The sequence below is a fragment of the Anas platyrhynchos genome, chromosome 21 (assembly GCF_047663525.1).
Source record: "Anas platyrhynchos isolate ZD024472 breed Pekin duck chromosome 21, IASCAAS_PekinDuck_T2T, whole genome shotgun sequence".
NCBI classification, from domain to species: domain Eukaryota; kingdom Metazoa; phylum Chordata; class Aves; order Anseriformes; family Anatidae; genus Anas; species Anas platyrhynchos.
In genome coordinates this window covers 18,199,008-18,225,051 of record NC_092607.1, presented here as the reverse complement: position 1 = coordinate 18,225,051, position 26,044 = coordinate 18,199,008, and the positions used below count along the sequence as shown (strand labels likewise).

The window sequence follows — 26,044 nt, the reverse complement described above, 5'->3', positions numbered from 1 at the left end:
CCCAGCCCCGGTGTCGGGGGGATGCCCCCGCTTGGGGGCTATTTTTAACCCCCTCCTTGCTGAGCTGCCCCAGGGCGGGGGGGCTGAGCAGGGGACGGAGCCACGTTCCTGCCAAGGCTCCGGTGTCCCTCCCCGCAGGGCTTGAATTTCTATCCCGGCTTCAGACCCACGTTTAATCCCCAGCTCTTGGCCAATAACGCTTTGGCTAAATTAGGTAAAATGAGCCCGTTGCCAATGAGCGGGGCTGGATTTGCACCGGGGAGCTGATAGGCTGCCGGGCTGGGGGGCCAACGGCTGGGGGCACGGGGACACTACAAATTGGGGAGCCAGGGAGCTTCTGGGGGCTTCTGGTGCGTGCGGTGGTGACACCCTAGGGGAGGAGAGCAGCAGAGATGGCGTCAATGGTAAGAGCCTCGGTGGTGCCGCGTGCCGGGGCGAGCTGCAGCTGGGCCAGGGGCGCTGGGCACCGCAGGCACCGGGGGATGCGGGGCTGTGCCAGGGTGCCCCTGCGGGAAGGTCGGTGCCATGGGCTGCAGCTCCGGAGCTGGCCAAGGCGGGAGGTGGCAGGGGACATTGGGGCAGCGCAGGGCCCCTGCGGGACGTGCACTGGGGAGAAGAGGGCACTTGTTTGCCCAGGGAGCGAGTGGGTTCCTGGGGACATTGGAGCACCCCGGCCGGACCCGGGCTGTGCGAAGGCGCTGAAAGCTGAGCGCTGGGTCATGCGACACCGCCGCGGCCCCGCACCGCCCGCGCCTCCAGGAGAAACCCGATCCTGGGCCGACAGGTGCCCGTGGATGCAGGCTGCTGCTTCCTAAAAGGGGAGCCGAGGAGATCCCAAAAATAGTGCTGCGTGCCTGGGATGCCAAGGCAGCACGGGGGGGACGGTGGCCCCTGCGTCATGGAACCCCCAGCGAGCAGCCCTTGCGGTGGCTGCGTGGATGCTGGGCGGCAGCTGAGCCCTGGGGGCTGCCCGGGGCCATGGCTCACCGCGGGCATGGGCAGCACCATGCACACCACTCCCACCTCCATCCCAAATGTCGTAGGGTGATGCTGTGCGAGGGCTCCATGGGGAGGCCAGGGGGTCCAGGACCTGACCCTGGGCAGGGCCCCGCTGCAGAGCCCCTCGTCCTGCTGCCCCCAGGCAGGGGCGTGCGAGGCTGGCGCTGACCCCTTGGCCCCTTGTCTTGCAGACGGACCAGCAGGCGGAGGCCCGCGCCTTCCTCAGCGAGGAGATGATCGCTGGTGAGCGAGGGCAGCGCCAGGGAGCGGGCTGGGGCCCGGCGGATGCGCAGGGCCAGGGCCCACCCCGGTGCCCGAGGCCCCAGCCCCGACCCCCCCCATCCCCACAGAGTTCAAGGCTGCCTTCGACATGTTTGACGCGGACGGCGGCGGGGACATCAGCACCAAGGAGCTGGGCACGGTGATGAGGATGCTGGGCCAGAACCCCACCAAGGAGGAGCTGGATGCCATCATCGAGGAGGTGGACGAGGATGGTGAGCGGCGGGTGGCGGGTGCTGGGGTGGGTTCCAGGGCCGGTGCCCTGACCTGAGCCACGCTTCCTCCCCGCAGGCAGCGGCACCATCGACTTCGAGGAGTTCCTGGTGATGATGGTGCGCCAGATGAAAGAGGACGCCAAGGGCAAGTCCGAGGAGGAGCTGGCCAACTGCTTCCGCATCTTCGACAAGTGAGTGGGGCGGCGCTGCCCGCGGTGCCTGCCCGCGGCGGGCGAGCGGGGCCCATCCTGGCCGTGCTCTCCCGCAGGAACGCGGACGGCTTCATCGACATCGAGGAGCTGGGCGAGATCCTCAGGGCCACCGGCGAGCACGTCACTGAGGAGGACATAGAAGACCTGATGAAGGACTCAGACAAGAACAACGACGGCCGCATCGACTTTGATGGTGAGCGGTGGCCCTGGCTGCAGCGGGCTGTGCGTGCAGAGCTGCGGGGGCTGACGGCGCCGCTCTCTTGCAGAGTTCCTGAAGATGATGGAAGGCGTGCAGTAAGGGACCAGACATTCCTCGGGCCAGCCGCTGCGCCCAGCCCCGCTCCGCCGCCGGGGGAGCAGCCCCGCCGCAGCGCCTGGCCCCGGCCGCCCACACAGCGGGAGCCCTGCCCGCACCGGGGCCCTGCTCTCGCCCTGTGGCCAGCGGCTGAGCTTTTCCTCGACGCTGTCAGATGTGGTTTATGGTTGAGCCTCATTAAAAGGGGAAAGGCTGAGCTGCCGGTACAGGATCATGCTGGGTTTGCACAGGGAGGGTGCTGCGGTGCTGTCCCCAGGGCAGGGGGGCGCAGGGATCCTCACAGAGGGGTGCACCGTGCCACACCATGCCGTGCCGTGCCCCACACCACGCCGTGCAGTGCCCCACACCATGCCGTGCCGTGCCACACGGTGCCGCCTGGCTCACCACAAGGCCCTCACGCTGCAGGGCGGCGCGGGGCAGCGGTTCCCACGGGCTGCTGGGCAGGCGCCAGCGCTGAGCTCAGAGTTTCCATGCGGAGCAGCCGCTTCCCACAGCAGCGGGACGGGGAGCGCGGCCCCATTCCCACAGGCTGGGGGTCCCGGCCGGCAGCGCCTGTGGGGCTGCTCCTGCCCACTTCGTTGGGAGCATGGAGGATGCAGAGGGGGCAGCATCACCCCGGGGCCCTGTGGGCCTGCAGGGAAGGAGGTGTGGGAGCTGGTGATAAGGTGGGGGAGAGCAGCAGCCCCCCCAGCAGGGGTTAAGGCGATGCTGGAGCAGCTCCATCCAGGGAGCCCGAGCCAGCCCAGCCCATGCCAGAGCTCCCCGGGGACCTGCGGCCTCGCGCAGCCTCTGCAGCCGGGGAGGAGCGCAGCCATGGGGGCGCCAGGGGCGAGGGCAGAGCTCCCGGGTTCAGGAAGCGCCCAGTGCCCGTGGGGAGAGCGGGACCGGCCCCACACAGGGCCCTGCTGCAGAGCCCAGCACGTCCCCGCGGAGCCAGGGGCCACCACAGCCAGGCTGCATCCAGATCCCTCCCCTATGGCACCAGGACGAGGGGCTGCGTGCGGGGCACGGGGGGCAGTGGGGACTTGCGTGGCCGCCCAGGCTGCTCTCTGCAAGGCGGCGGCTGGGCACCGGCAGCTGGTGCTGCAGCTGGGGGGCAGCGCCGACGGCCCCCGGCTGCGCGAGGAGCGGCGCGGGAGGAGCGCGGAGGCGCGGGAGCTCAGCGCCGGTAAGGGACCCGCACGGCGGGCGGGGGGCACGCAGGGGGTGCCCCGGGTGGAGGGACAGGGACCCCCTCAGCGCCCCCCGTCCCACAGGGCTGCGGAGCGCGCTGCTGGCGGGGCTGCGGCAGGCGGCGAGCCCCGAGGAGCGGCGGGAGCTGGAGCGGCTGTGGGTGCTCTTCCTCTCCGCCCTGGAGCTGTTCCTGCAGGACCTGCGCCAGGCCCAGCGCCTCTGCCGCCTCTTCTCCCTGCAGGGGGGCGGCGCGGCCCTGCTGCGCACCGGGCTGGGGGGCCGGCGGGGGGGGGGCCCCGAGCAGCCCCCAGCCCCGCCGTGCCTGGAGGAGGAGATGGAGCAGGTGAGGGCCGTGCTGGTGGAGATGGAGAGCACGGCCAACATCCCCCTCTGGACGGTGGAGGCCACGCAGGCGGCAGGGCCGGGGGGGCCGGGCGCAGCCCCCACATCCCAGGGGCCGGGGCCTCGTGCAGGGCCCTGCTGCAGGGTCCTGTGAGCCGGGGCAGCAGGGCCAGCCCCCCACACTGGACCCCCGTATGTCCCCACCACCCCAGGAGCTGTCCTGGGGAGTGTTAATAAAGCCCCCCCGACCCCACAGGTGTCCACGTTCCTTCCTCTCCCCACCACGCTCGCAGGGGGGTGTGGGGCTGCTGCCTCGGGGATGGGGCAGCCCCCCCACAGCAGCCCCCGCCCCCAGCGCAGCTGCCCAGCACCGCGGGACCTCTGAACGCAGCAAAACCTTCAGGCAGACGGGGGAAGAGTTATAAACATGCGTTTATTTATACATTAACCGTAGCTCGGACTCCAAAATTAACTTAAAAACAGCCTATGATACAGAACAGCGGGGGGGGGGACGGGGACAGGGGGCGGTGCAGCAGGGGTCAGGTTTCCTTGCTCTTGGCCTGCTTGGCGTACGTCTCCCGCAGGTACTTCTTGAAGGCTGCGGAGAGAGAGGGCTGGGGGCTCAGGGCCGGGGGGGGGGCAGCAGGGCAGGGCCAGGGGCTGCGCCGCCGCCCCCGGGGGGCACTCACCCGCTTGGTTCTTCCACAGCTCGGCCGCGTGCGTGTTCAGGGGGCTCTCGATGTTGGGCTCTGTGGGACGAGGGCTGGGTGAGCGGGGTGCCCGTTGCGGGGGTCCCCGTCCCGCCCCGTCCCCGCCCCGTCCCCACCTGCCAGCAGGCTCTGGATGGACAGCAGGATGGTGCGCACGTCGTACAGCGCCGACCACTTGTCCTTCAGGATGTCCAGGCAGATGTTGCCCTGCGGGTCCACGTTGGGGTGGTAGCAGGGCGTGAGGAAGCGCACGGTGGGCGCGTTGTAGGGGTACCCGCTGGGGAACTCCAGGGACAGCTTGTAGCGAAGCTCCTCGTACACCTGGGGGCGGCACTTAGCGGGGGGGCGGGGGGGGACCGGGAGAGGGGAACCGGGGGGGAACGGGAGGGAACCGGGGGGGGTCCCGGGGGGTCCCGGGCTGCCGCTCACCGTGCCGGCCGCGCCGTCGATGGTGCCGATCCAGCGGAAGAGGTTGTCGGACTCGGGGAAGGCGGAGATGCCTTTGTCCCCGGACATCTGCGGGGCAGCGCCGTCAGCAACCGGCACCGGCACCGGGACCAGCCCCGAGCCCCGGCCCCGGCCCCCCACTCACCATCAGCGTCATCAGCTCCTGCTGCAGCCTGAGGGGGAAGCGGGCGGGTTACGGACACCGGCACCGGCACCGGGCGGGCAACCGCGACCGGCACCGGGCCGTTCCCGAGCCGTTACCGGTACCGGGCCGTTACCGGGCGGCCCCGGGCTCACCTCTTCCCCACCGAGCCGCGCGCAGCCGGGGGCCCGGCCTCGGCCCCTTTCCTGGCGGCGGCTCCGTGCGCGGCGGCGGGGTCCGCGTTCTGCGAGGCCATGGCGGCTCCGTGCGGCTCCGCTGCGGCCCCGCTGGGTGCCGGGCCCGGCCCCGCCCCCTTCCCGCGCCCGTTTGAATGTTTCAAACCGGCCCCGCGCGGACCAATCGGAGCGCGGCAGCTCCAGCGCCGGCCAATGGGCGCCCGCCGAGGACGCGGTTGCCGTGGAGACGGAGTGAGGCCCCGCCCCTCCCCGCGAGGCGCAGGCGCAGAGGCGCGGCGCAGTTCCCGCCCCCGCGAGCTCTTAAAGGGGCAGGCGCAGGAGGCGGGTGCGAAGCAGCGGCTTTATTGGGGGGGGGGGCTCAGGGCGCGGGGGGGCCGTCGGGGGGCGGCGGGGGGGGGTCGCCCCCCTCGCGCAGCGTCTCCATGTACTTCTGCATCTTCTCCGTCATCCACAGCGGCGGCACGAACGGCTTCAGCTCCTCCAGCCGCAGCTCGCCCGAGTCCCTGCGGGCACAGCACCGGGTCAGCGGGAACGGGGGGGGGCACCGGGGGGGGGGCACCGGGAGGGGGGCACTGGGGGGGGAACTAGGCTGGGGAGGGGGGTGGGCACCGGGCTGGGGGGGACACCGGGCCAAGGGGGGACACTGGGCCAGATGGGCACCGGGGGGGACACTGGGCTGGGGGGTATGGGGGTGAGCAGGCACCGGGGGAGACACCGGGGGGGGGGCACCGTTAGTGGGCACTGGTCATGGGGGGGGCTTAAGGGTGAGGGGGCACCGGGGGGGGCACAGGGCACTGGGGTGAGGGGGCAGCAGGAGGGACACCGGGATGGGGGGGACACCGGGGGGACACCAGGCCAGGGGGGGCACACTGGGCCAGAGGGGCACCGGGGGGGCACCGGGCTGGGGGAGGGCACCGGGGGGGCTCTGTGCCGGGGGTCCCCTCACCTGTAGTCGTCGCTGGCAGCCAGGTCGCGGATGTCCTCCTCCAGCAGCAGGTAGGCCTGCGCGGGGCGAGAGGGGCGCTGGGCACGGCGGGGCAGGGGGGGGGCAGCGGCACCGGGAGCGGCCCCCCACCTCCCCCCTGCCCCCCAGCAGCACACCCAGTGGGTGCCCGGGGTGCCGAGCACCCGGCAGCGCCCCTGCCCCTGCCCCTGCCTGTGCCTGTCCTGCCGGCGGCCTCCCGCGGCGCGCGGCCGGGCCGTACTCACCATCTTGCCCCCAGTGGCCCTCATGTGCTGCTGCTCTGCCAGCCAGTGCTTATCCTGCGGGTCGGCTGCGTACTGCAATAAAGCAGCGAGGGCCTGGCTGAGCGCGGGCGATGCTCCCCCCCCACCCAGCTCGGACCCCCCACCTCTTGCCGGGACGGAGCCCAGCCCGCGCTCGGGGGCTGGCGGAGGGGGGCACGGCCCTGCCTGGCCTCGCCCTGGCTGCGGGCGGTGGCTGTGTGGCCGTGTGCCCCGGCGGTGTGCCCTGAGACGAGACGGGGCCGTGGAGGAATCGCCGAGCGAGACAAAGCTCCCGGCTCCCATCACTGACGGCTGCCGAGAGAACCCCGAGGAGGAAGCGTCCCGCGGCAGAGCCTGACCTTAAAGAGGTGGGGATGCTTGATGTAGAGCCGCCCTCTTGTTCCTCCCATCCCGAGAGCTCTGAAAGAGGAACACGAGGGGGGCGTTAGAGCCGGGCGGAGGGGGGCTGCGCGGCACGGGGACACCTCCTCTCCTCCCCAGCCCTTCCTACTGCTTCCGAGGCAGAGAAGTGAAGTGACGGAGGAGTCTTACGGGCTCCTGCCTTGGAGACACCACCCTCCATCAACAGGGCCGTTCCTTACTTGTTTGCTCGAGATCCCAGCACAAAGGTTGTGGTTTCAGTCAGTCGGGATGGATCCCACTACAGAGCAATTGGAAAAGGGGCAGCATTAGAAATGAAGCTGGTGCCGGCCAGTGCTCCACGAGCCTCGGCGCTCAGACGGGGAACCTCAGAACCGCCCCTCGGCTTGGGAGGGAGCCACAGACCTCTGGATTGCCTCAGAGGAGGGAGCCTGCTGCTATCACCCTGCGCTGATCTAAGCGGTTTCCCCCAGGGGAAACACTTGTGGGATCCTCCTGGCTACTGCTACGGCTCGCCTGGGTCTGCTAACAGCTGCACACACCACAGAGCTACGGGCTACAGTGTCTGGAGGAGGCAAGAAAGGCTCCCAGGCACTTCTCTTCTCACTTCTCTCCCGGCACTGCAGCAGCCCGGCAGGGCACAGCCCCGGGCCTGTCCTGAGCTGCCACCAGGCAGGGCTCTGCGGGAGGAAGCGAAGGGGAGGAGAGGGTGAGCCCAGCGGCGTCGGCCAGCCAGTACCTTTGGTCCATCCCTTCTCACGGGCTCAGAGACTTTGAGCTTCCACCTACGGGGAAGGAAAACGAAGTAAGGGTGGGTCCCGGTGGGGCAACAAAGACACCGCAAGCTCCCAGCAGCAGGGATCTGAGCTCCAGCCCTTCCAGACCCCCTCCCACCTCCCTGCAGTGCCTGCCTCCGGACCCTCACCTCTGCTGCACATTCTCTCTCTCCCCCCAGCTGCCAGGGTCCCCCCATGACCCACCCATCTCACAGCCCCCTGAACCACCCATCTGGACCCGTCCCAAACTGCTTCCCGGCAGGGCAGGCCTCTGCCTCCTGCAGCTCTACCTCAGCCCCAACCTTGCCCTCTCACGCCTCCCGCACCTCCCCGTGGTGCCGGGCAGGAGCTCCGGGCAGAGTTTCCCTGCTCCCTGCCTCAGCCGGCCTCGCTCCCCCCCACCCCCTGCAGCTCGGGGCCGTACTCACGCAGCCATGCCCGAGACCCCGCGATCATTCGACAGGCTCTGTCCTGGAGGCCGTCCCTTTCTCTGCAGGGAATAAAGTCTCTCATCAGCACGAGGGGAGAGAACCCTTTCGTCTCTCTGTCCCCTCTTTGGGAAGCCGCTCTTTTAACTGTGTGCACTAATGCTGGCTGGCACTAGAGCAAGCTCCTCTGAGCCATCACAGAAGCTGCTCACATGCAGCGAGGAACAGCCAGGAGCAAGGCTCCAGCCTTCCCAAACATACAGTCCCTTGGGGAAAGCTCTCCTACCTTTTTGGGAACGGGGCTTCCGCGACGGTTCAACTCCTCATCCAACTGCCGGGCACGCTGGAAGAGGAATGTGATAACAGGGGCTGTGCCTGGGGGCTGCGGTGCTCTCTGGGCTCCCCCTCCCACCCCACCCAACGCTCCCAGCTGCAGCTCCTCGCAGCTGCTGGGCAGGGAGGTCTCGGTGACAGCCCCACTTTGCTGCCCTGCAGCTTTCTGACACAGTGCTGCGCAGCCCACCTAAAGCCCACCCCCACTCCTCTAATCTGACAAGGAACAGGCAGAGAACGGAGCAGTTCCAGCCCCTCCACCTGCTCCTCCCAGCTCCTACACATCACTGAATCTCTGGGAACGACGACTTTTACCTTTGGTCCTGCCTGCTCGTGGGGCAGCCTGGGCACAACCTTTTTGCCGTCAGAGAACAGCAGCTTGGCCTGCAGGAGGAGAAGGGGGGGGGGTTAGCTGGCTGTGGGGACCCGGCAGCACCCCCTGCTCTGCCCTGTGAAGGCGATCTGCGTGCAGAGGTCGCTCTGAGCAGAGGGTCCCAGCCAGGAGACGTTTCAAGGCTGTGGCTGGGGATCTCACACCCGGCCCACCACAGGGTGGCCACCACAGAACCCAACGCCCCGGGGGTGGCTGCCCCAAGGCTCCCCCCACCCTGTTCTCAGCGCGTTGCCTCGCTCGCTGCGCCCACCTGCTCCAGGCAGCTCCGGCACGTCTCCTGGATGAGCTGCTCGGGGTCCACCTCCTCCCCGACGTTATCGCGCACGTTGGCAGCGGCCTTCTGGAAGAACTGGGGGGGCGGCACGGGGTGGGTGGTGGTGGTGGGGGGGTGAGCACCCAGCGGCCCGGCCGGGCCAGCAGCACGCAGCCCCCCGCGGCTCTCACCTTCATGTACTTGTTGAAGACCCCCCGGATCTCCTCGTTGATGCTGGGCTGCAGCACGGCCCGCAGCAGCTCCATGGACACGGCCGGGTCGGTGAAGCTGCGGGCGGAGTGGGGGGGTCAGGAAAAGGGGGGCGGGGTGGGAGGGGGCGCGGGGCCCGGCCGGGCCGCCCCCCCCTGGCCCCCCGGTGCCGGTCCCCCGGTGCCGGTGCCGTACCTGGTGGTCATCTGCGAGCGCCGGCCGCGCCGCTGGACCTGCCGGTGCTTGATCATGATGTTCCAGGGGCTCTGCGGGACATCGCCGTCAGCCGCCCGCCCGCCGCCTCCGCCGCCGCCGCCCCGCCGCACCCCAGCGCCCCCCGCCCGCCTCACCGAGCCCCCCGGCTGCTCCTCCGCCTCCCCCGGGCCCTCCTCGCCCGGCGGCCCCGGCTGCTGCTCCGCGTCGCGGGCGGCGCCCATCGCGCCCCGCTCCCGGCCCGCGGCCGCGCGGCACCCGGAAGGCCCCGGCCCCGCCTCGGGACGTCATCGGGCGGCGACGGGCGGAAGCGGCGTTGCCATGGCAACGGCACCGGAACCGCCACCGCCACCGGGCCCGGCCTCGGCCCCGGCCCCGGCAGCCGCTGGGTGCGGCTGAGCCTGCTGCCGGGACAGGCAGAGTGCTCGGCGGGCGTGGTGGTGGCAGCAGGGTGGCTTGGGGCTTCCGAGAAAAAGAAAATAAATAAAATAAAATAAAAAAATAAAATCAATAAAATAAATAAATAAAATAAATCAGATAAAGAGACTCAGAGACACAACATTGAGGCCCTCTCGCCGTGTGCCCAGGGGCTGCTGCAGGGCTGGTGAAGCCCCGGCTGTGTTTTGGTGCTGCCACTTCCAGAGAATCAGCCCCAGACCCCCAGCCATGCACCTCCCCTGCCTGCACCTGCCTGCGGCGTCCCCCCTGCCTGTGCAGTCAGACTGCTGCACCCGGTGAGGTTGGGCGGCACAATCTGCCCCTGCCGTGTGGCCGTGCCAGTCACCGTGCTGCCGCAGCTTCATTTTGTCAGTATCGGGCTTTTTACACACAATCCTGGTTGCTCCAAGTTATTAGCAACTTTATTTGCACAATCAGGGAATGCACAGAAGATTCTGTTCTTCCCGAGTACCTCCTGAGCTGGTTGGCTCTCGCTCGGTAGTTTGTGCTTTGTTCCTTTTTTTTCTTTATTTATTTTTCCCTGCAGTAGATGAGCAGCAGTGGATTTGTAAAGGAGCAAGGACAGTGCCCGTCGAAGCAGTGCCCCTGGGAGCCCTCCTCAGGGAGCTGCCGCTCAGGTCACACCGAGAGTCCCGGCTGCTCGCACCGGCCGGGTTTCACCCCGCGCCTTAGTCATTATTTGAGGTAGGGAGGAAGTAGATAGGAATCTGTGGCTAAGGAGTAATGGAGATAATTGCAGAGTTGTCATTACCGGCCCCTGCAACGTCTCATCCGGGGTGCTCGGGGCCGGTGTGTGTCAGTGCCGGCTGCGGCCGGTGCCACCGCTGGGTGCTCGGGTCCGGCAGCGTGCCAGGAGGAGACCGGGGAGCTGCAGCCACCGAGGGGCTGCGCAGGGGCTGATCCAGTGCTCTGGAGGCTGGGGAGGGGCTTTGGGAGGCAAATCTGGCACACTGTGTGTAACCTGGCTGTGGAACTACTGCAGCGAGACCTGCAAAAGGGGCCTGGGGATTTTTGGGGATGGATTTTCCAAGGCTCCCCGCGGCACCTGAGCCATGCTGGGGGTCCCTTGGCAGCACCACGTGCCCGAGGGTGGTGTGGGAGGCAGCAGGGCGCAGGGGTGGCACGGCACAAGGCCCTGCTCAGCACCGCCGGCTGCAGCAATGGGGGCACCTGCCTGGGTAGGGCCTGGGGCTGTGACACACGGAGTGCGGGAACGTGGCAGACACGGGAAGTTTGCGGGGAAATAGCACGGGAATTGAGTCACGGCCACAAGGAGAGGAGGAAACCTGCACTTAGAGCAGGGAGCCGTCCTCCCACGCAGGTTGGGCAGCACGGGCCCTGCACCTGCCCACTTCCAGGCATGCAGTCCCCGCACTGCCCCGCACGTCACCTTCTGCAACTGGCCGTGCTGCGGCACAGTGCTCTGTCTGACAAGAGAACTTCTTCCAGCTGTTTGTAAAGTATAAAAAATCACAAAGCCAACAGTGCAAATGTGTGTGCATGGAGCGCTGAGCTCCTTGGGGCGATGGGACGCTGCTTCACGCCTTCCAGGGCACTGCCTGGAGCCGGGAAAGTGCCCCAGGGGGAAAGCACTTTTGGCATCACAAACACCCGCAGAGGGGAAGACGCCTGCGAAGAACAAAGAACGGACCAAAGTGAGCCTCGAGGGAGAGCCAGCTCACAGCCTCGAGCAGCAGTAAAGCCTCCAGGGGCTGCCTGCAGCGTGCAGCTGTGCTGCCCAGCATCCTCTCCCACTGCTCCGTGGCAGTGCAGCCGGGTGCCGCTGGTGTCCTGAGTGTCTCCGCAGTGAGCGGCGGTGTTGTGACGGGACGTGGGACGTGGGAGGTTCCCGGGGCCGCCTCCTCGGCCCTCGCCGCCTCTCCCGGGGGGGAACCTTAAATCCCCGCCCGGCGCCACCCGGGCACTCGAGCTGGCAGCATGTGGGCGAGCGGCAGCCTCCTGCTGGGGCTCCTGGCCCTGAGCACCCCGCTGCGCGCCGCGCCCGCCGCAGGTGAGCACCGCACGCCCCGAGGAGACAGCCTGGGTCTTGGGAGTTGTGTGCCTTGGTGTCTGCTTTAACCCCGGTGTTCAGGAGAGCTTTCTGCCGAGGCTTGCAGCCCTTGTGAGGTTTAACCCTTGCTTACGGCTTGGGATCTTTGAGTTCTGCCAGGTGTTAAAAGCCGGCCAAATCCTGCTAAGGGTGCCTGCTGCGCTCCAGCCAAGGCTCCTCTCGCATTCTCTGACATCCTCCTGAGGCTGCTCCTGGTGCCATCGGCTGGGATGGGTACCGTGCTGAGCACCAGGAGGGTGCAGCCTGGCGCTGCCCAGCCCCAGCAGCTGTGGGGCTGGGGGCTGCTGGCACCGGGGGTCTCTTTTTTGGGGAGTGCCCAGATGGGGGATGGAGCCTGCAGCCACGGTGGTGCTGGGGAGCTGCTCCCCGTGTCTCGCCGGGCAGAAGCAGCTCCCGTGGCAGAGCCCAGGGCTGCCGTGGGCTGGACCAAGCCAGAGGCAGGAGCGAGACGAGACCTTGGCTGGGCAGAGGGTGGCTGAGGGGGCTGTCACCCGCGGGGGCCACAGCCACGACTGCTTTGCTCTGGGCATTTCTGCATCCGAATGGAAGCAGGCAGCTGCTAGAGCCTGCGCGGGGCAAGTGCTGTGTCCACACATGGGGGTGTCCCCGCGCACTGGCTGCACCTTGGCTGCCCGCTCCCTGCTCGTGGCACGCTGCAGGCACGGTCACAGCCACCCCCCGAGGGGAGCACGCATCTGTAAGGGGAAATTCCCTCAGAACAATTATTTTTCATTCCCCCCCCCCCCTTTTTTTTTTCCTTTTTCTTTTTTGTCTCTTCCCCTCGGGAGTAATGGCGAACTTCCAAAGAAATGAAAATTGCATTTCTTCCTGAGTGAACAGTGAGCTGATTTTTAGAGCAGTGTTTAAAATTCCGCTGAGCCTTTTCTTCCAGCATGCTCCCGTGCTTGCTGCCACTTGGGCTGTTTTATTTTAAAGCTTAAAGTACCGGGCAATAACGGCTCAGCGTGGGCCAGATGTGCTGCTGCTCTGCGATGAGGTGCTGGGGCCATTGCACTCTAATGGAAACACGTCTGCAGAAATGTCTCCATCGTTTTCTGAACGTTCTTCTCTAGAAACCCAAATTTCTTTTGGTCTCAGTTACAGGCTGTTTTAAAACTCATGCTATAGATTACCTTTTTTCCAGCAAGCCAGTGGTTTTGATGCCTTCATCCTAATACTTTGGTCCCGTTCCCTGTTTTAGAGATCTGCCAGGTGATGCACGGCAGCAGCGAGTTGTGCGCTGCAGCTCCGTTTCTGGGCTGGCTTGTTGCTGCTCAGCAGGAAGGTGCCCGTGCTTCAGAAGCACACTTAGGAACGTGCCCGTGCCCTGGCTGAGCACCTCACCCCCTCACTCTGTGTCTCTGTGTTGCTGCTGTCCGCATCTCACCCCCCTCCCGTTTCCTCCACCCCTCCTGCAGGGGATGCCCAGGTGGCTCCTGCTGGCACCTGGGGGCTCTCCGGGTGCTGACGGCCCCGTTCTCTTCCCACCCAGGGGTGCCCGGAGCAGCCTCCGCCGTCCCCGCGACTCGGCCGTGTCCGGAGGACGCCCTGCACCGGGAGGAGCCCGGCCCCGCAGCCGGGGGGCTGCAGCCGGGGGCAGAGCGGGGCAGCGCGGAGCAGCCCCCGCACGGGGCATGGTTGGGGACCGGAGCTGAGAGTGGAGGGAAGCCCACGCCGGGGAGCAAACCTCTGCTGCGGGAGAAGCCAGAGACCGGGAGGAAACCCGGTGCGGGGAAGAAGCCGGCGTGCGGGGGGAAGGCGGAGGCTGGGGAAAAGCCAAAGACTGAGTCAAAGCCAGGGGCAGGGGGGGGAACGCAGAGCGCGGGGAAAACGGAGAGCAGGGAAAAGCCGGAGGCTGGGGGGAAGCCGGAGGGTGGGGAGACAGCTGTGGTGGCAGAGAAACCAGAGGTGGCAGGGAAACCAGAGGCTGGGGGGAAGCCGGAGAGTGGGGAGAAGCCCGAGGCGGGGGAGAAGCCCGAGTCTGACCACGGAGACAGCGAGGAGGGCGACGACAGCGACGACGACGATGATGATGATGACGACGATGAGGAGGAGGAAGAGGAAAAGAGGCATGAACATGAGGGTGAGGATGATGATGGCTACGATGATGATGATGATGACTACGATGACGATGATGATGAAGATGAAGGCGAGGGTGGCAATCGCTATAGAGAGGATGACAGATACAGTGACGATGATGATGGTGAAGAATATGGTGGGGGTGACGGCAGTGACGACGCTTGGTGACCGATGCTGCAAGGCCAGGAGCACCTGTGCCGGGTGGGCGTGTGGGGCAGCAGCCCCCTGCCCCCTGCCTTCGCCTCTGCCTCGCTCTGCCAGGGCTGGTCCTGGGCACCAGCGTCGCCTTGGGCAGGACCTTCTTGTTCCTAATAAACCCCCCTTGGGCCACTGGCTCAGTACCTCAAGCTGTCCCTTGTCACAGTGCCTGCATGGCACGGCCACCTGGGGCAGCCCCAGCCCTGCCCAGGAGATGCCGGAGCTCCCATGCCGGGGCTCCTTCACGGAGACGTGATTCGGACACCGAGGCAGAGCCCCAGGGGCAGCGCAGCCCAGGCTCACGTCTGGGACCAGCAGAGCTTCCCCGGGCCAGGACAGCCCCCTGTGGGGTCCCCACAGCCCCCTGAGGATTCCTGGCCCCAGGGCACCTCCCAAAGCAGCCGTGCTGGCAGGGCTCAGCCAGGTCCTGGGCACAAGCCCGTGTGTCCCTTGGAGCCTCGCTGTGCCCGCAGCACCATGACCACAACTCGCAGCGGGGTCAGGAGCTGGGAGAGCACCGTTCACAGCGCTCAGGTGCGGCTCCAACACAGCCCCTGGTGCCCGGAGGCTCTGGGGTCCTGCCTGCAGCAGCTGGAAGCCGGCTGGTGCTGCGAGAGGAGCCGTTCCCAGCTGCATCCGTGCAGACACAGAAACACCCCGACATTTCACAGCCTGGGCAAGCAGCAGAGCTGAACCGGGGAGAGGTTGGAGCTGGTCGTGCCCCCTGGGGCCACCCAGGGCCCGGGACAAGCTCCAGGGACAAGGCCGAGTCCTCTGTGGGGACACAGTGGGGTCCTGCCGGGCGTCTGCTCCAGGGGGGGCTCTGGGAACAGAAACGAGACTGACACAGCAGGAGCCACCAGTGCTCATTGCGGACTGGGTTTACTGGAAAGGAAGAGGCAAAGGAACAGCCGTGCCTGGTGCTGAGCTGAGCGCGGCGGGAGGGGATGGGGGTGTGGGGTGCTCGTCCTGCAGCCCAAGGATGCCTCCGTGTCCAGCTGTCCGGCTGTCCGTGTGTCTGTCTGTCCGGCTGTCCGGTGCCAAGCGGCTGCACAAGCGGGGTCCTCAGGGGGGGTCCAGGTGGGATCTAGGTGAAACCTGGGGAGAGGCAGGAGTGTCCCAGCCCTGCGGCATGCCGGGGCCCTGGAGGGCCCGAGCCTGCTGGGCTGTGAGGTTTGGGGTCACGCAGGGGGGCACAGCTGCGCTCAGCCCTCTGCGTGGGCACCCCCCACGGACCTGTCCCCCACTCACCTGAAGCCACCAGCCGGGCCCAGAGGCAGCAGAGCCCCAGGAGCAGGAGCAGCGACAGCACCCGCATGGCGCACGGGGCTGGCAGCGCCAGGCTGCTGCGAGGTGCAGGCAGGGCTTTAAATCCTCCCCGGGACGGAGGTTGGTCCCCGTGACCCCGTCTCTGCCCCAGCTCCATCTGAGCGTGACCCCCCCGTCCCCTCCCTCCTGTGCCGGTGCTGCTGGACGAGGCTCAGAGCTGGGACCACGGCGCAGCTGCGTGCCCCCGGTGCTTGGCAGGGGGCTCTGAGCGGCCCCAGGGGCTGTGCTGTGCTGAGCTGAGCCGAGCCGTGCTGCAGCACCCACAGCACCCACGGGCACCGGCACAGCCGTGAGGGTGGCTGGGGGACAGGACAGGGCTGGGGGGACAGCGAGGGCTGGGGGGACCCCACTGCGAGGCAGCTGGAGGTGGCTCCCAGGCCAGGCGGTGTGGAGCGGCCCGTGGTGCCCTGGCAGCTCTCCGGGCATTGTTCTGCCACCGGGAACAATCGCTGGCTCCCGAGGGACGTCCTGTGACTGGACATGGTCCACAGCCCCACAGCCTGCATCCGTGTCTGGGGACTGAGCCTGGCCCAGGAGGGACAGTGGCCACCAGCCCCACACCTCGGTGGGGCAGTGGGGGCGCAGAGCAGGGAGCTGGAGGCTGCGTGGGGACAGGGGCTCTGCCTGGGCACCGGTCCTTGCCTGAGTCCCCATCACGGTGCCCGAGCTGCCTCTCGCCTCCCGCTCCCGTCCATGGGATCCCGGGATCGGCCACAGCTCAGCCACCCGGTGCTGCTGTCCCCGGGGTCCCAGTGAGCGTGGGGCTGCGAGCAGCCTGGTGGAGCAGCCCTCACCGTGTGCGTGCCCACGTGCCCAAAACCGAGGCTGTCCGGGATGTGCCGCGCTGGGGCTCTGCCCTTGGCTCTGCCAGCCCCATCCTGCCTCGTGCCCGGGCCAGGCAGCGGCAGCACCACTGGGTGGCACAGCCCCAGCACCGCCGGGTGGCACGGCCCCAGCCCCAGGCCCTCCCCGGGAGGTGCCGCATTCCTGGGTGCTCCCCGTGCCGCCCGGTCGCTGTTGCTGCCGGGGCGGAGGTCCGGCCACGCTCACCCCGCGCTGCCGCCCGTGACTCAGGCTGCGCGTCCCCAGGGCCAGGGCAGGACGGGGCCCTCCACGCGGCTCCGTGGTGCCGGGCCTTTGGCTGTGTGGTTCCCCCACATCTCCCCCAGGCTGACCCCCGCCGTGTGCCCCAGATCCTCCGAGCATCGCCGCTGCTCGGCCCCGGCTCCATCACCCCCCAGGGGCTGCAGTGCAGCACGATCCCAGCCGGAGCAGTCATCACCTGGCTGGAGGAGATACCGCGGGGAGATAGCAGCAGGAAAAATGTAGCCTGGTGGATTTTGGCTTCGTGACCCTGCCCTGCTGCTGGGCGTGGGGCTGGGGGTTTCTGTGCAGCCGGGGCATTTCCTGGGCAGCTCGGGGCTGAGAGACGTGGGGAGGGCAGCACCGAGCTGCAGCCCTGCCAGCACCAAGCTGGGGGCCGGCACGTCCCCACTCGTGTCCCCCATCCCTGGGCTGGGGCCGTGGTGAGGCTGGGCTGGGCTCCAGCCCCGCTCGGGCTTTGCCACGTCTCTGGTGTCTGAAGCCTGGGACACTGTGGGGGGGTCTCTGTCCCTGGGGTCTGGGGGGATGTTACTGAAAAGCTGCGGGGGGGAGGTGAGGGCAGGTCGGGGGCACCTCCCTCCGCACCCCACCCGGCTCCAACTTTCCTGCCTCTCCCTGCAGAGCTTTCCTCTCTCTCTGCTTCCCCGTGGGACAGTAATTACAGCAGCAATTAGGAAGACAATTATTCCTGCTGAATGGGAAGAGCTTAATCTGCTTCTCTCTCACTTTGCTGGTTTCACCCCACGCCCGCCCACGTGCGCTGGGTGCTGGGGGCCCGCCTGCCCCGTGCCCCACGAGCCCGGTGCCCTGGGCAGCAGCCACCCCGCCGCCAGCACCGCACCCGGCTGCGGGGCCGGGGGAGAAGGAGGGGACCCGAGGCCCGGAGGGGCCCATCCCCGGCTGACGGCTGTCCCAGGGCCGCGAGGGGCTGCGTGCGGGCACCGCGTGTCCCCAGCCTGGCCCTGGCGCCCCGGGGCCGGGTGCCCGGCGGGCTGCAGCCTTCCCGTCCTACCGGTCCCCCCGGCTCCAGGGCTGCGGCCGGGATGCTGCTGGGGAGGCTGGGCCCTGCCTGGGTGCGGCTCGTTACCCAGGGCAGGAATTAGCAGGGCTCGGGCGCCTGCCCTGCTCCCTCCACCCTGCCGGCACACCTTAAATCCCAGCCTGACGCAGCCGGGGCCCAGAGCCGGCCACGCAGGGCACCATGGCGCGGCGAGCCTGCCTCCTCCTCCTCCTCCTCCTCGCGGCCCTCATCCCCCTGATGGCACGGGCCGGCCCGACCCCGCGTGTGCCTGGAAGATCGGAGCCGGCGATGGGGATGGGTGAGTGCTGGGGCACGTCCCGGGGGCAGGGATGCTCGGGGTGCCGCTGCTCCCCACTGCCCAGGGCGACCACGGGGCTGGGGCCATTGGGGTCCTGCTGGGGTCCCGGGGGGCTGCTCGGCCCCTGCTCCCTGCCCCTCCCCAGCATCCCGGCCGCTGTGTCCCGCAGAAAAGCCTGGGTACTGCTACCACATCCCCGAGGTGGAGGACCTTCTGGACAAGGACTGCAGCTCCTGCCGCCAGGACACCTCGTGCTCCCACTGTGCCGGTGACGCCGACTGCCCCGGTGCCACCAAGTGCTGCCCCAGCAAGTGCGGCTACACGTGCCAGGAGCCGGTGCTCGGTGAGGGCTCAGCAGCGTGGGGCGGGCGGGGGGCTGGTGCCGAGCCCAGCAGGGTGGGAAGGGCTCCCCGGTGAGCGGGGCTCGCACAGCCCTCCCCGAGGGCTGCCCCTGAGCGGGTTGGGGGATGCGGATCCCTGGGGAGGGTGGGCGCGGACCTGGCTCTGGGAGGGGATCGGTGCCGGGTGGGGTGGGACCCCCGCACAGATCACTCTGCCGGGCTCCTGGGGGCTCGGAGCAGACCCTGCCCCGTTGGGCAGCGCTGAGCCTGGCGGGGTCCCCGTCCTCACCTCACCTCGGCCCCTGCGACCATGCAGATTTCTGCTACCTGCCCTCCGTCTGCGGGAACTGCAAGGCGCTCTTCATCCGCTTCTTCTACAACGCCTCCAGCCAGCGCTGCGAGGAGTTCATCTACGGCGGCTGCGGCGGCAACAGGAACAACTTCGAGACCAAGCGGGAGTGCTTCCAGGCCTGCTCCCACATCAGGAACCGGCCGCACCGGCAGAGCCCCCCCCGGGCTGCGGGGCCGCTGCTGCCCCCCAGGGCGATGCTGGGCCCGGCCCCGCTGCTGACCCCGCGCCTTTCAGCCCCCGGTGCCCGGTAGCACCTCCTCGCCCGCACCCGGCCCCTGCCAGGCAGACACCACTGCCTGTGGGCACGGCCCCATCCCCGTCCCCATCCCCGCAGGGAGCTGTTCCCCATGGGGCTGGTGGCAGCGGGTGCTGCTGCCCGTGGTGGCTGTGCTGGGGACCGTGGCCTGCCCGGGGACAGCTGCCTGCCCGAGGGCAGGGCCGTGGTGCGTGCAGCAGCCTGGCTGTCCCCTCCTGTGCCACCGTCATCGTCGTCGTCATCATCATGTCCTGCCTGGAGCCCAGCCCGTCGCCCGGGGCTGTGGAGCTGTCAATACAAGGACAGGTCCTTTGATGAGCAGGTCTGGGTCTTGTCCTTCCTGCCGCAGGTCTCGGACCCAGCTACCCCAGCACAGCTCCTAAATTGGTTTCCGCTCCCAGTTGTGCCCTCAAGCTGCAGATGTGACCCGGCTGGGCCCTACAGCAAGCAAATGGTGGAGAAACCTCCCCACCTCGCTGCGGGGTGGTCCCTGTGCTGCCCCCAGCTCCGGGGCTGGCCGGGCAGGGCTGTGCCCACGGTGCATCACCGAGCTCCTGCGGCCCCAGGGGGTCGCACAGTGTCCCCTGCCCTGGGTGCGCCCCAGCACCAGGAGGGGAGAGCCCCAGCCCGTGCCCCTCCGTGGCAATGCGGGGGCTGTGCTGGGGGCTGCCCCGGGCCAGGCTTGCAACGCGGAGACGTGGAAGCAGCCGGAGATGGTGAGCACGAGCTTTATTGCTGGCAGCGGCAGGAAGGGGACAGGCCAGTTTGGGGCTGTGGCCACCCAGTGTCCCGGAACAATGGCACCTTCCTGCCACGGGGCTGCTGCTCTCCCGTCACACAGCATCTGGAGGGGAGGATGTGTTTTGGGGAGCCCTGAGGCTGCAGGGGCGAGAATCAGCAGCCAGGGTCATAGCCCCATGGGGTCTGGGCATGGCCAAGAGAGCTCCCTCCTGCTCCACGTCCCTTTGGGTCCCCAGGCCCCAAAGGAGCGCTGCTGCCCGGAGCTGGCTCTTGCTGCCCCCACGGTGACACTGAGCTCGGCCCCCCAGCGCTGTGGCCCTTTCTGCCTCCCCCCGGGGCCGATGTCCCGCTGTGCCTCCTGGTGACGGCACCTGCACTGCAGCCTCCTCACTGTCAGGAACCCGCTGCAGACACAGCCGCAGCCGTTGCTGCAGCACTTGTGGCCCCAGGGACACTCCTCGTCAAAGCTGCACAGGTCCCAGCACGTCCCACCTCCCCTGGGGATGGGGCACGCTCCCACCCTCCCTGCAGGGCAGAGTGCCTGCCGTGGGGCACCCCTCAATGTTGGGGCACCCATCTGTGGGGCACGGCACTGCGGCCCCCAGGGCTGCCAGCTAGCACCCACCTCCAGGGACGTCCCTGCAGACACGGCCACAGCCGGTGCTGGTGCACCTCTGCCCCTGGGGGCACTGCAGGTCGGTGTCACACTCCTGCACGCACTGCCCGGGGGCTCCGTCCTGGCTCTCTGCGGGCACAGCCGCCTGCGGTCACCCCCAGCTGGCTGTGGGGCCGGTGTGTCGCTGCCCAGCAGGCAGAGTGCTCCCCGCTACCTCCGGGCACGGCCACGGCCACGCACGCCCAGGCGCAGCCGGAGCTGCAGCACTTCTGGTCCCGCCGGCAGGCGCTGTCGTCCAGGCACTGGCTCCTGTGCCTGTGCCGAGGGTCCCCGCACGGCTCAGCCTGGGGGCACTCCCCGGGGTGCTCTGTGGGAGGGGGGCAGGGTGAGGGCAGCCCCCCCGGCTCCAGAATTGCTCACGCTGCTGCCCCGTGCCCTGTGCCCGGTGCGGAGCCGGGGGCTGCTGGTGGTTACCCCTGGCAGGGCGCGTGCAGCGCATGGCGCAGCCGCCGAAGCAGCATTTCTCCTGCCGGGGACAGTCCCTGTCGTGGCCACAGGCGTCCTCCTCTGTGCACGGCTCCGGTGCCTGCCGTGGCCTCACCTTTGGGCACTGGCCGGGTTTGTCTGAAAGAGAGGTGGGAAGGGGGCAGCGGAGCCACGGGAAGCTCTCCCATGGGGAGCGGGCTTGGATGTCGCTGTCCCGGCCCCGTGGGGCCCCTCCGATGGCCGCAGCCCCACACACCGTGCCCTGGGGAGGTTCGAGCTGGGCCCAGGCTCCCCACGTGCTGCAGGGGCTGGGCAGAGCCTGGGCCCCGCACCCGGCCCCGTGGCCGTCCCCTCACCTCGTTCAGGAGCCAGGCAGACCCGGCCACATCGGCGGCTGCTGCAGCACTTCTCGTCCCCCGGGCACTGCCCGTCCTCTGCACAGGAGGCCTGGCACGGGGCCTGGGTCCACGGTGCCGCCTCGGTCAGGGGGCAGATCCCCGGCTTCTCTGCAAGGCAGGAGGCAGTGCGGCTGGGGGGGCCTGGGGGCCGTGATGGGGGCCCAGCAGGGTGCCTGGCGGCTCCAACCTCGGGCTGGGCGCAGGCACATGGAGTCACAGCCGCGCAGGCAGCATTTCTCCGCACCGGGGCAGTCGGCGTCTCGCTGGCACCGTTCCCTGCAGTCGTAGCTGGGGAACAGCCCCGCGCTGGCCGGGCAGAAGCCGGCCTTCCCTGCAGGGCAAGGAACGGGCTGGCAGCGGCACAGGGTCCTGTCCTGACCCATCCCATCCCATCCCACCCCATCCCATCCCATCCCATCCCATCCCATCCCATCCCACCCCATCCCATCCCATCCCATCCCATCCCATCCCATCCCATCCCATCCCACCCCATCCCATCCCCGTCCCATCCCATCCCATCCCATCCCATCCCACCCCATCCCATCCCCGTCCCATCCCATCCCATCCCATCCCATCCCATCCCATCCCATCCCGTCCCATCCCGTCTCACTGGCCGGGGCTGGGGGCAGACACTGGTTCCCACAGCTGCTGTTGCAGCACTTCTGTGAGCCGGGGCAGTCGCTGTCACCTCCGCACTCCTCCTGGCACGGCCCCAGTAGCCCCGGCAGCCCCGCCGGGCACTCCCCAGGTTTGGGTTTCTCTGGCAGAGCAGAGCGGGTGTGAGGCTTCGGCACCCCTGGGTGCTGGCAGGACACAACCCACTGCCCTGCCCTGCCCCGGGGTTCTCCAGCCACACACCGCCGTCCCCCCCCTGTCCCGTCCTGCAGCCCCCAGCCCCACCATGCCCCACGGAGCCCAGGGCTCCCCGGCCCCTCACCGTGTCCCAGGCACGCCTGGTGGCATGCTGCCCGCGTCCCGAAGTTGTTGGGGTTGCCCCCGCAGCCGCCGTAGGGGAACGTCCCGCAGCGCCCGGAGGTGACGTTGTAGAAGAAGCGCAGCTCGTGGCCACCGCAGGGTCCCGGTGCAGCGGGGAGGTGACACGTGTCTGCGGCACCGCGCCCTGAGCCATGCCCGGGACCCCCGGGCAGTGCTGGGAAACCTGCCTGGGCCAGACCCCCCCCGGGCCGTGCCCTGGACCCCTCCTCGTGCCTCATCCCAGCCCCCCCCCCCAAGCTGCTCCCTCCTGGTGCTGGGGGCCATGGGCAGGGGGCTGCCTGCGGGGCGTGGGGAGCTGCGGGGACGGGGCAGGGACAGGGACAGGGATGGGGCTGGGGGCCAAAAGGGGCCAAAACTTCATCAGCAGGACGCTGGGGGCTGTGCCGGGGATGTACCTTCTGCAGGAGGGGTGCAGCGCAACCGGCACCCATGGGGGCAGCACTTGTGCCAGCCGGGGCACAGCGAGTCGTTGGTGCACAGGGGGGGCTCCAGGTGGAGGCAGTGCCTGAAGTCCTGGGGGCACGTCCCCGGCTTCTGTGGCTCCCCTGCAGCAGGACAGGGGGTGTCGGGGCAGCACCAGCTGGCTGCAGCCCCCTCAACCCCGCTCTGCTGCGGGGTGGGCACTGGGTCCCCTCCATGGGGGACTGGGGAGGGGAGCGCAGCCCGGGGGGGGGGGCTGCAAGGGCGCTGCTGCAGCTCAGCCTCTCAGGGGTGGCAGCCGAGCTCAGGGGAGGCTCTGCACGGGCTCCATGCAGTGGGGCCCCTCCAGGTGACAGTGAGGGACATCCCTGAGCACCCCAACCGCCACGTGCACCCCTCCCCTGCCGCCTCTCCTTCCCACGGGACAGCCCCCATCAGAAGGGCTCTGAGCCACCCATGGTGCACAAGGGGCCAGGGACCCCCAGCACTCCCCCCTTGTCACCTCGGTGCGTCTCCTCCGCCTGGCTGAGGCTCCAGTCCACCTCCCCGGGGGGGGCGAAGTCGCTGCTGCCGCTCCCCAGCGGCGTCACGCAGCCGAGGCCGCAGCCGGTGAAGCAGCATTTCTGCTCCGGGGGGCACCCTCTGTCATCGCTGCAGGCGTTGGGGCACGGCACGCGGCGGGGCCCGGCCGGGAACCGGGGACAGGCACCGGGGTGGGCTGGGGAGAGGGGCAGCCTCAGCGGGGGGGGGGCCGGGTGATGCCGACCCCCCCCGGCCGGCTGCGGAGCCGGGCACCGTGCCTGGGTGCTGGGTGCCGGGTGCTGGGGCACGGCCACGGGCTCGGGGCACCCTGCGCTCCCCTTGGCTGTGCCGGGAAAGCCCCTGCCCTTGGCCACGGCTGCCCACGCCTGTGCAGGGCTCCTGCCCGCTGTGCGGGGGCTGCCTGGGGGGGCAGCAGTTTTTGCAAACATCCCTCGGCTGCTCCTGGCAGCGCTGCGCTGTTTGGGCTGCAAACAGAGACGCTGCTGGGAGGTTTCACTGCAAACAGCAGCTGCTGGGCCCAAACAAAGGAAACCTCCCCTTGTCAGGAGGCGTCAGGAGAGCGCTGCACTGGGCTGCTCTGCCCCTGCTTCGTCCCCCGCAGGGCAGGACGGGGGCACCTGGGGGGGCTGCGTCCACCACGAGCTACCTGCAGGGCTCCCCGAGGCAGCGGGGCCGTGGGGTGGGCTCTGCAGCCTCCTGGGCACAGGGACCCCCTCCCCACGCTGTCGGGATGAGGGCTCACGGCAGCACGAGGCGAGGAGGGACCCAGGGGGCAGGGGGCAAGGGGAGCTGGGGTGCGAGGAGCCAGCCCCGGGTTGCCCCTGCCCAGCTGCTGCTGGGTTTGCCCACGGGTACTCACCTCCCTCCTGCCCTGCTGCGGTGCCCGGCTCTGCCCTGAGGATGAGGAGGCCCAGGAGGAGGCAGAGCCCCGGGCTCATGGTGCCGCCGGGCGCTGGCACAGGGCTGGGTTTAACGTCTGTGGCCGCGGTGCTGGGGTGCAGGGTGGCTGCCCCGGGGAGGAGGGAGGCTCCCAGAAGCCGGGCGCCCTGCCAGCCGGGACGCTTATCTCCAGCTGCACCACGCTTTGGGGTCGGGATGACCCCAGGGACAGGGCAGGGACAGGACCCGGGTGGCTGAGGTCGTGCGGGTGCTGCCCCACGGCGCAGTGCCCTGTCCTGGGGTCTCCTGCAGCCCCCCTTGCCCCTCACCCCCTGAGGGTGGGGGCCATGGGTGGACCCCAGGGCTCAGCCCCCGCTCAGCCCCTGCGGTGCCGCCCCGCAGCCCGGCTCTGCCTCCCTGCACGGAGCTGCTCGGGGCCAGGGGAGCCCTGGGGAGGTGTCAGGGTGATGGGTTGGGCTGGGACCAGGGGGGAGCAGGGCCTGCGGGGCCCTGGCACGTGGGGGCTGCTCCCTGCCCCTCTCCATGCTGGGCACTTCGTCTGCCCTGCCTGCATTTCCAAGCAGGCTTTCACACTCCGGGATGTAAATGAAGCTCGGTGCAAGGAATCCGAGTCAACAGGTTTCTGGCACTCCTGTCCCTGACTGCCGGGACGGCCGCGATGTGTCCTGGGACCCGCCGGGACGGTCACGGGGGGTGGGGGTGCCCGGGAGGCACCCACGTGGGAGCGGAGCCTCTCCCTGCCCCGCGGCTGCTGGAGCTGGGCACCCAGCACGGCACCTGCCTGCACCCCCTGCCTGCACCCCCTGCCTGCACCACGTCCCCCCAGCAAACCACGGGGACTGCCCACAGCCGGGCTGCCAGGAGCTGCTTTATTCGGTCTCGGTGCTTCCAAGCGGAGCGGGGGCACCTGCGCCTGGCATGGGCCGGGCAGGCGCAGCGGGAGCAGGACACGGGGCTTCACCTCGCACCTCGGGCTCGTCATGGAGACGCGATGGCACGGGCTGGGAACGGCCCCAAAATGACAGCTCCCGGTGCCGCCCTCCCCAGCCAGGGCTAGGCTGTGCCTGGAAGGGACGCACGCAGTGGTCAGTGCAGGATGAGCACCCCTGTCCCCTGCGCAGGGGGAGCACGCTGCCTCCCCTCTGCCCCCCCAGGCTGAATCTCTGCAGCCTGGCCCCCCGCACGGTGCCGGGCTGCTGGGGCCACACCATGCCTTCCCCTGCGGGCAGGGTTTGGGGCTGGCCTTACCCTGCAGCGGGGGGACGCACGCCCGGCCGCAGTCCCGCAGGCAGCACTTGTGGCTGGGGGGGCAGTCCTCGTCCTGCAGGCACAGCGTGAGGCACTCGCCTGCTCCGACACCGGCGGCTGCGGGGGGGCAGAGCCCCGGCCGGGCTGGGGGCACGCAGAGGGAGCGGGTGAGGGAGCTGCCCTGCCCAACGGGGTGAGCCCCTCGCCCCCAGGAGGGGCAGGGTGAGGGGCAGGGTGAGGGGCAGCTCCCAGAGTTCTGGGAGGGTGAAAGGGGAGCAGGGAGGGCGTCAGCGTGGCAGGGGACAGGATGGGGACGTGGCAGGGTCTTGCCCCCCCCGTGGCACTGGTGGCTTTACCCTCGGTGGGTGCTTTGCAGACGTGTCCGCAGCCGGTGGAGCAGCATTTCCTCGCCCCCGGGCAGTCGCCGTCGGTGTCGCACAGCTCCTGGCAGGGCCCCAGGGAGCCCCGCAGCACCACGGGGCACGCACCGGGCTTTGCTGCAAGACAGCGGCCCCGAGCACCGTGCCCAGCCGTGCCCATGATGGGGCCACAGCCTCGGGGTCCATCCAGCCCCCCCATCCTGCCCCCCATCCCAGCCCGGTGCCAGCCCTGCCCTCTGCTGTCCCGTGGGTCTGCTCCTGGGGGGCACGGAGGGTTGGGGCCGTACCCGGGCAGAGGCACCGCCTGGGTACGCTGTGGCACTGGGGAGGAGCCGCGCACCCCCTGCCCGCAACCAGGGGGCTGCAGGGTCTGCGGGGGGGTGCACAGGTGTGCACGGAGCGTTCACACCGAGCAGGGGGTCTGGGGGGGTACCTGTGTGCGGGGAGGTGCAGGCCAGGCCGCAGCCGGAGAAGCAGCACTTGTGGTCCCCGGGGCAGTCCCTGTCGTCAGCGCAGCGGCTGGGGCACGCTGCTGTGCCGCGCCGCGCTCGCTTCCGAGGG

The 26,044-nt window shown here is 69.2% G+C and overlaps 7 protein-coding genes and 2 long non-coding RNA genes across 13 annotated transcripts; 5 read left to right on the top strand and 4 right to left on the bottom strand.

The window, feature by feature from the left end:
• The first annotated feature begins 244 nt into the window (after window positions 1-244).
• TNNC2 (troponin C2, fast skeletal type) lies at window positions 245-2,217 on the top strand. Its single transcript, XM_027472811.3, has 6 exons — window positions 245-404; window positions 1,191-1,242; window positions 1,350-1,493; window positions 1,570-1,684; window positions 1,762-1,898; window positions 1,972-2,217. Exons 1-6 carry the CDS (start codon window positions 393-395, stop codon window positions 2,001-2,003), a joined length of 492 nt encoding a protein of 163 aa, XP_027328612.1. The 5' UTR covers window positions 245-392; the 3' UTR covers window positions 2,004-2,217.
• Window positions 2,218-2,234: 17 nt separating this feature from the next.
• LOC113845719 (uncharacterized) lies at window positions 2,235-3,787 on the top strand. Its single transcript, XM_027472790.3, has 2 exons — window positions 2,235-3,189; window positions 3,278-3,787. The coding sequence occupies exons 1-2, from the start codon at window positions 2,235-2,237 to the stop codon at window positions 3,688-3,690; spliced, it is 1,368 nt and encodes a 455-aa protein (XP_027328591.2). The 3' UTR covers window positions 3,691-3,787.
• A 163-nt stretch (window positions 3,788-3,950) lies between these two features.
• UBE2C (ubiquitin conjugating enzyme E2 C) lies at window positions 3,951-5,199 on the bottom strand. Its single transcript, XM_027472810.3, has 6 exons — window positions 4,991-5,199; window positions 4,839-4,866; window positions 4,676-4,762; window positions 4,363-4,567; window positions 4,226-4,285; window positions 3,951-4,134 (listed from the first exon to the last, which is right to left on the bottom strand). The coding sequence occupies exons 1-6, from the start codon at window positions 5,089-5,091 to the stop codon at window positions 4,076-4,078; spliced, it is 540 nt and encodes a 179-aa protein (XP_027328611.3). The 5' UTR covers window positions 5,092-5,199; the 3' UTR covers window positions 3,951-4,075.
• Window positions 5,200-5,353: 154 nt separating this feature from the next.
• On the bottom strand, window positions 5,354-9,544 carry DNTTIP1 (deoxynucleotidyltransferase terminal interacting protein 1). 2 transcript variants are annotated; one of them, XM_038166143.2, is made up of 13 exons: window positions 9,385-9,544; window positions 9,230-9,300; window positions 9,016-9,112; window positions 8,822-8,920; window positions 8,493-8,561; window positions 8,131-8,187; window positions 7,845-7,906; window positions 7,380-7,425; window positions 6,862-6,920; window positions 6,619-6,679; window positions 6,242-6,313; window positions 5,979-6,034; window positions 5,354-5,535 (listed from the first exon to the last, which is right to left on the bottom strand). In XM_038166143.2, the coding sequence occupies exons 1-13, from the start codon at window positions 9,469-9,471 to the stop codon at window positions 5,391-5,393; spliced, it is 981 nt and encodes a 326-aa protein (XP_038022071.1). In that variant the 5' UTR covers window positions 9,472-9,544; the 3' UTR covers window positions 5,354-5,390. The 2 variants fall into 2 exon arrangements, with proteins under 2 accessions (XP_038022071.1, XP_038022072.1); XM_038166144.2 differs by lacking the exon at window positions 6,242-6,313.
• On the top strand, window positions 5,425-7,952 carry LOC119713332 (uncharacterized). The gene is made up of 2 exons (XR_011804408.1): window positions 5,425-5,553; window positions 6,371-7,952. It is a non-coding gene; the product is annotated as an uncharacterized lncRNA (long non-coding RNA).
• Window positions 9,545-11,557: 2,013 nt separating the features above from the next.
• On the top strand, window positions 11,558-14,203 carry LOC113845720 (uncharacterized). Its single transcript, XM_027472791.3, has 2 exons — window positions 11,558-11,717; window positions 13,270-14,203. Exons 1-2 carry the CDS (start codon window positions 11,645-11,647, stop codon window positions 14,022-14,024), a joined length of 828 nt encoding a protein of 275 aa, XP_027328592.3. The 5' UTR covers window positions 11,558-11,644; the 3' UTR covers window positions 14,025-14,203.
• A 714-nt stretch (window positions 14,204-14,917) lies between these two features.
• LOC139999205 (uncharacterized) lies at window positions 14,918-18,566 on the bottom strand. 2 transcript variants are annotated; one of them, XR_011804440.1, is made up of 2 exons: window positions 18,437-18,566; window positions 14,918-15,152 (listed from the first exon to the last, which is right to left on the bottom strand). It is a non-coding gene; the product is annotated as an uncharacterized lncRNA (long non-coding RNA). The 2 variants fall into 2 exon arrangements; XR_011804441.1 differs by having other exon boundaries at window positions 18,442-18,564.
• Window positions 17,627-19,996, top strand: LOC113845723 (uncharacterized). 2 transcript variants are annotated; one of them, XM_072026446.1, is made up of 3 exons: window positions 17,627-17,806; window positions 17,952-18,149; window positions 18,464-19,996. In XM_072026446.1, exons 1-3 carry the CDS (start codon window positions 17,689-17,691, stop codon window positions 18,748-18,750), a joined length of 603 nt encoding a protein of 200 aa, XP_071882547.1. In that variant the 5' UTR covers window positions 17,627-17,688; the 3' UTR covers window positions 18,751-19,996. The 2 variants fall into 2 exon arrangements, with proteins under 2 accessions (XP_071882547.1, XP_027328610.3); XM_027472809.3 differs by having other exon boundaries at window positions 17,976-18,149; window positions 18,464-19,287.
• On the bottom strand, window positions 19,468-24,913 carry LOC113845712 (uncharacterized). Of its 2 annotated transcripts, XM_072026445.1 has the most exons (11): window positions 23,815-24,913; window positions 22,915-23,130; window positions 22,388-22,537; window positions 21,934-22,101; window positions 21,607-21,756; window positions 21,184-21,327; window positions 20,955-21,104; window positions 20,587-20,736; window positions 20,327-20,479; window positions 20,122-20,241; window positions 19,468-19,599 (listed from the first exon to the last, which is right to left on the bottom strand). In XM_072026445.1, the coding sequence occupies exons 1-11, from the start codon at window positions 23,891-23,893 to the stop codon at window positions 19,589-19,591; spliced, it is 1,491 nt and encodes a 496-aa protein (XP_071882546.1). In that variant the 5' UTR covers window positions 23,894-24,913; the 3' UTR covers window positions 19,468-19,588. The 2 variants fall into 2 exon arrangements, with proteins under 2 accessions (XP_071882546.1, XP_071882545.1); XM_072026444.1 differs by lacking the exon at window positions 23,815-24,913 and having other exon boundaries at window positions 22,915-23,759.
• Window positions 24,914-26,044: the final 1,131 nt, after the last annotated feature.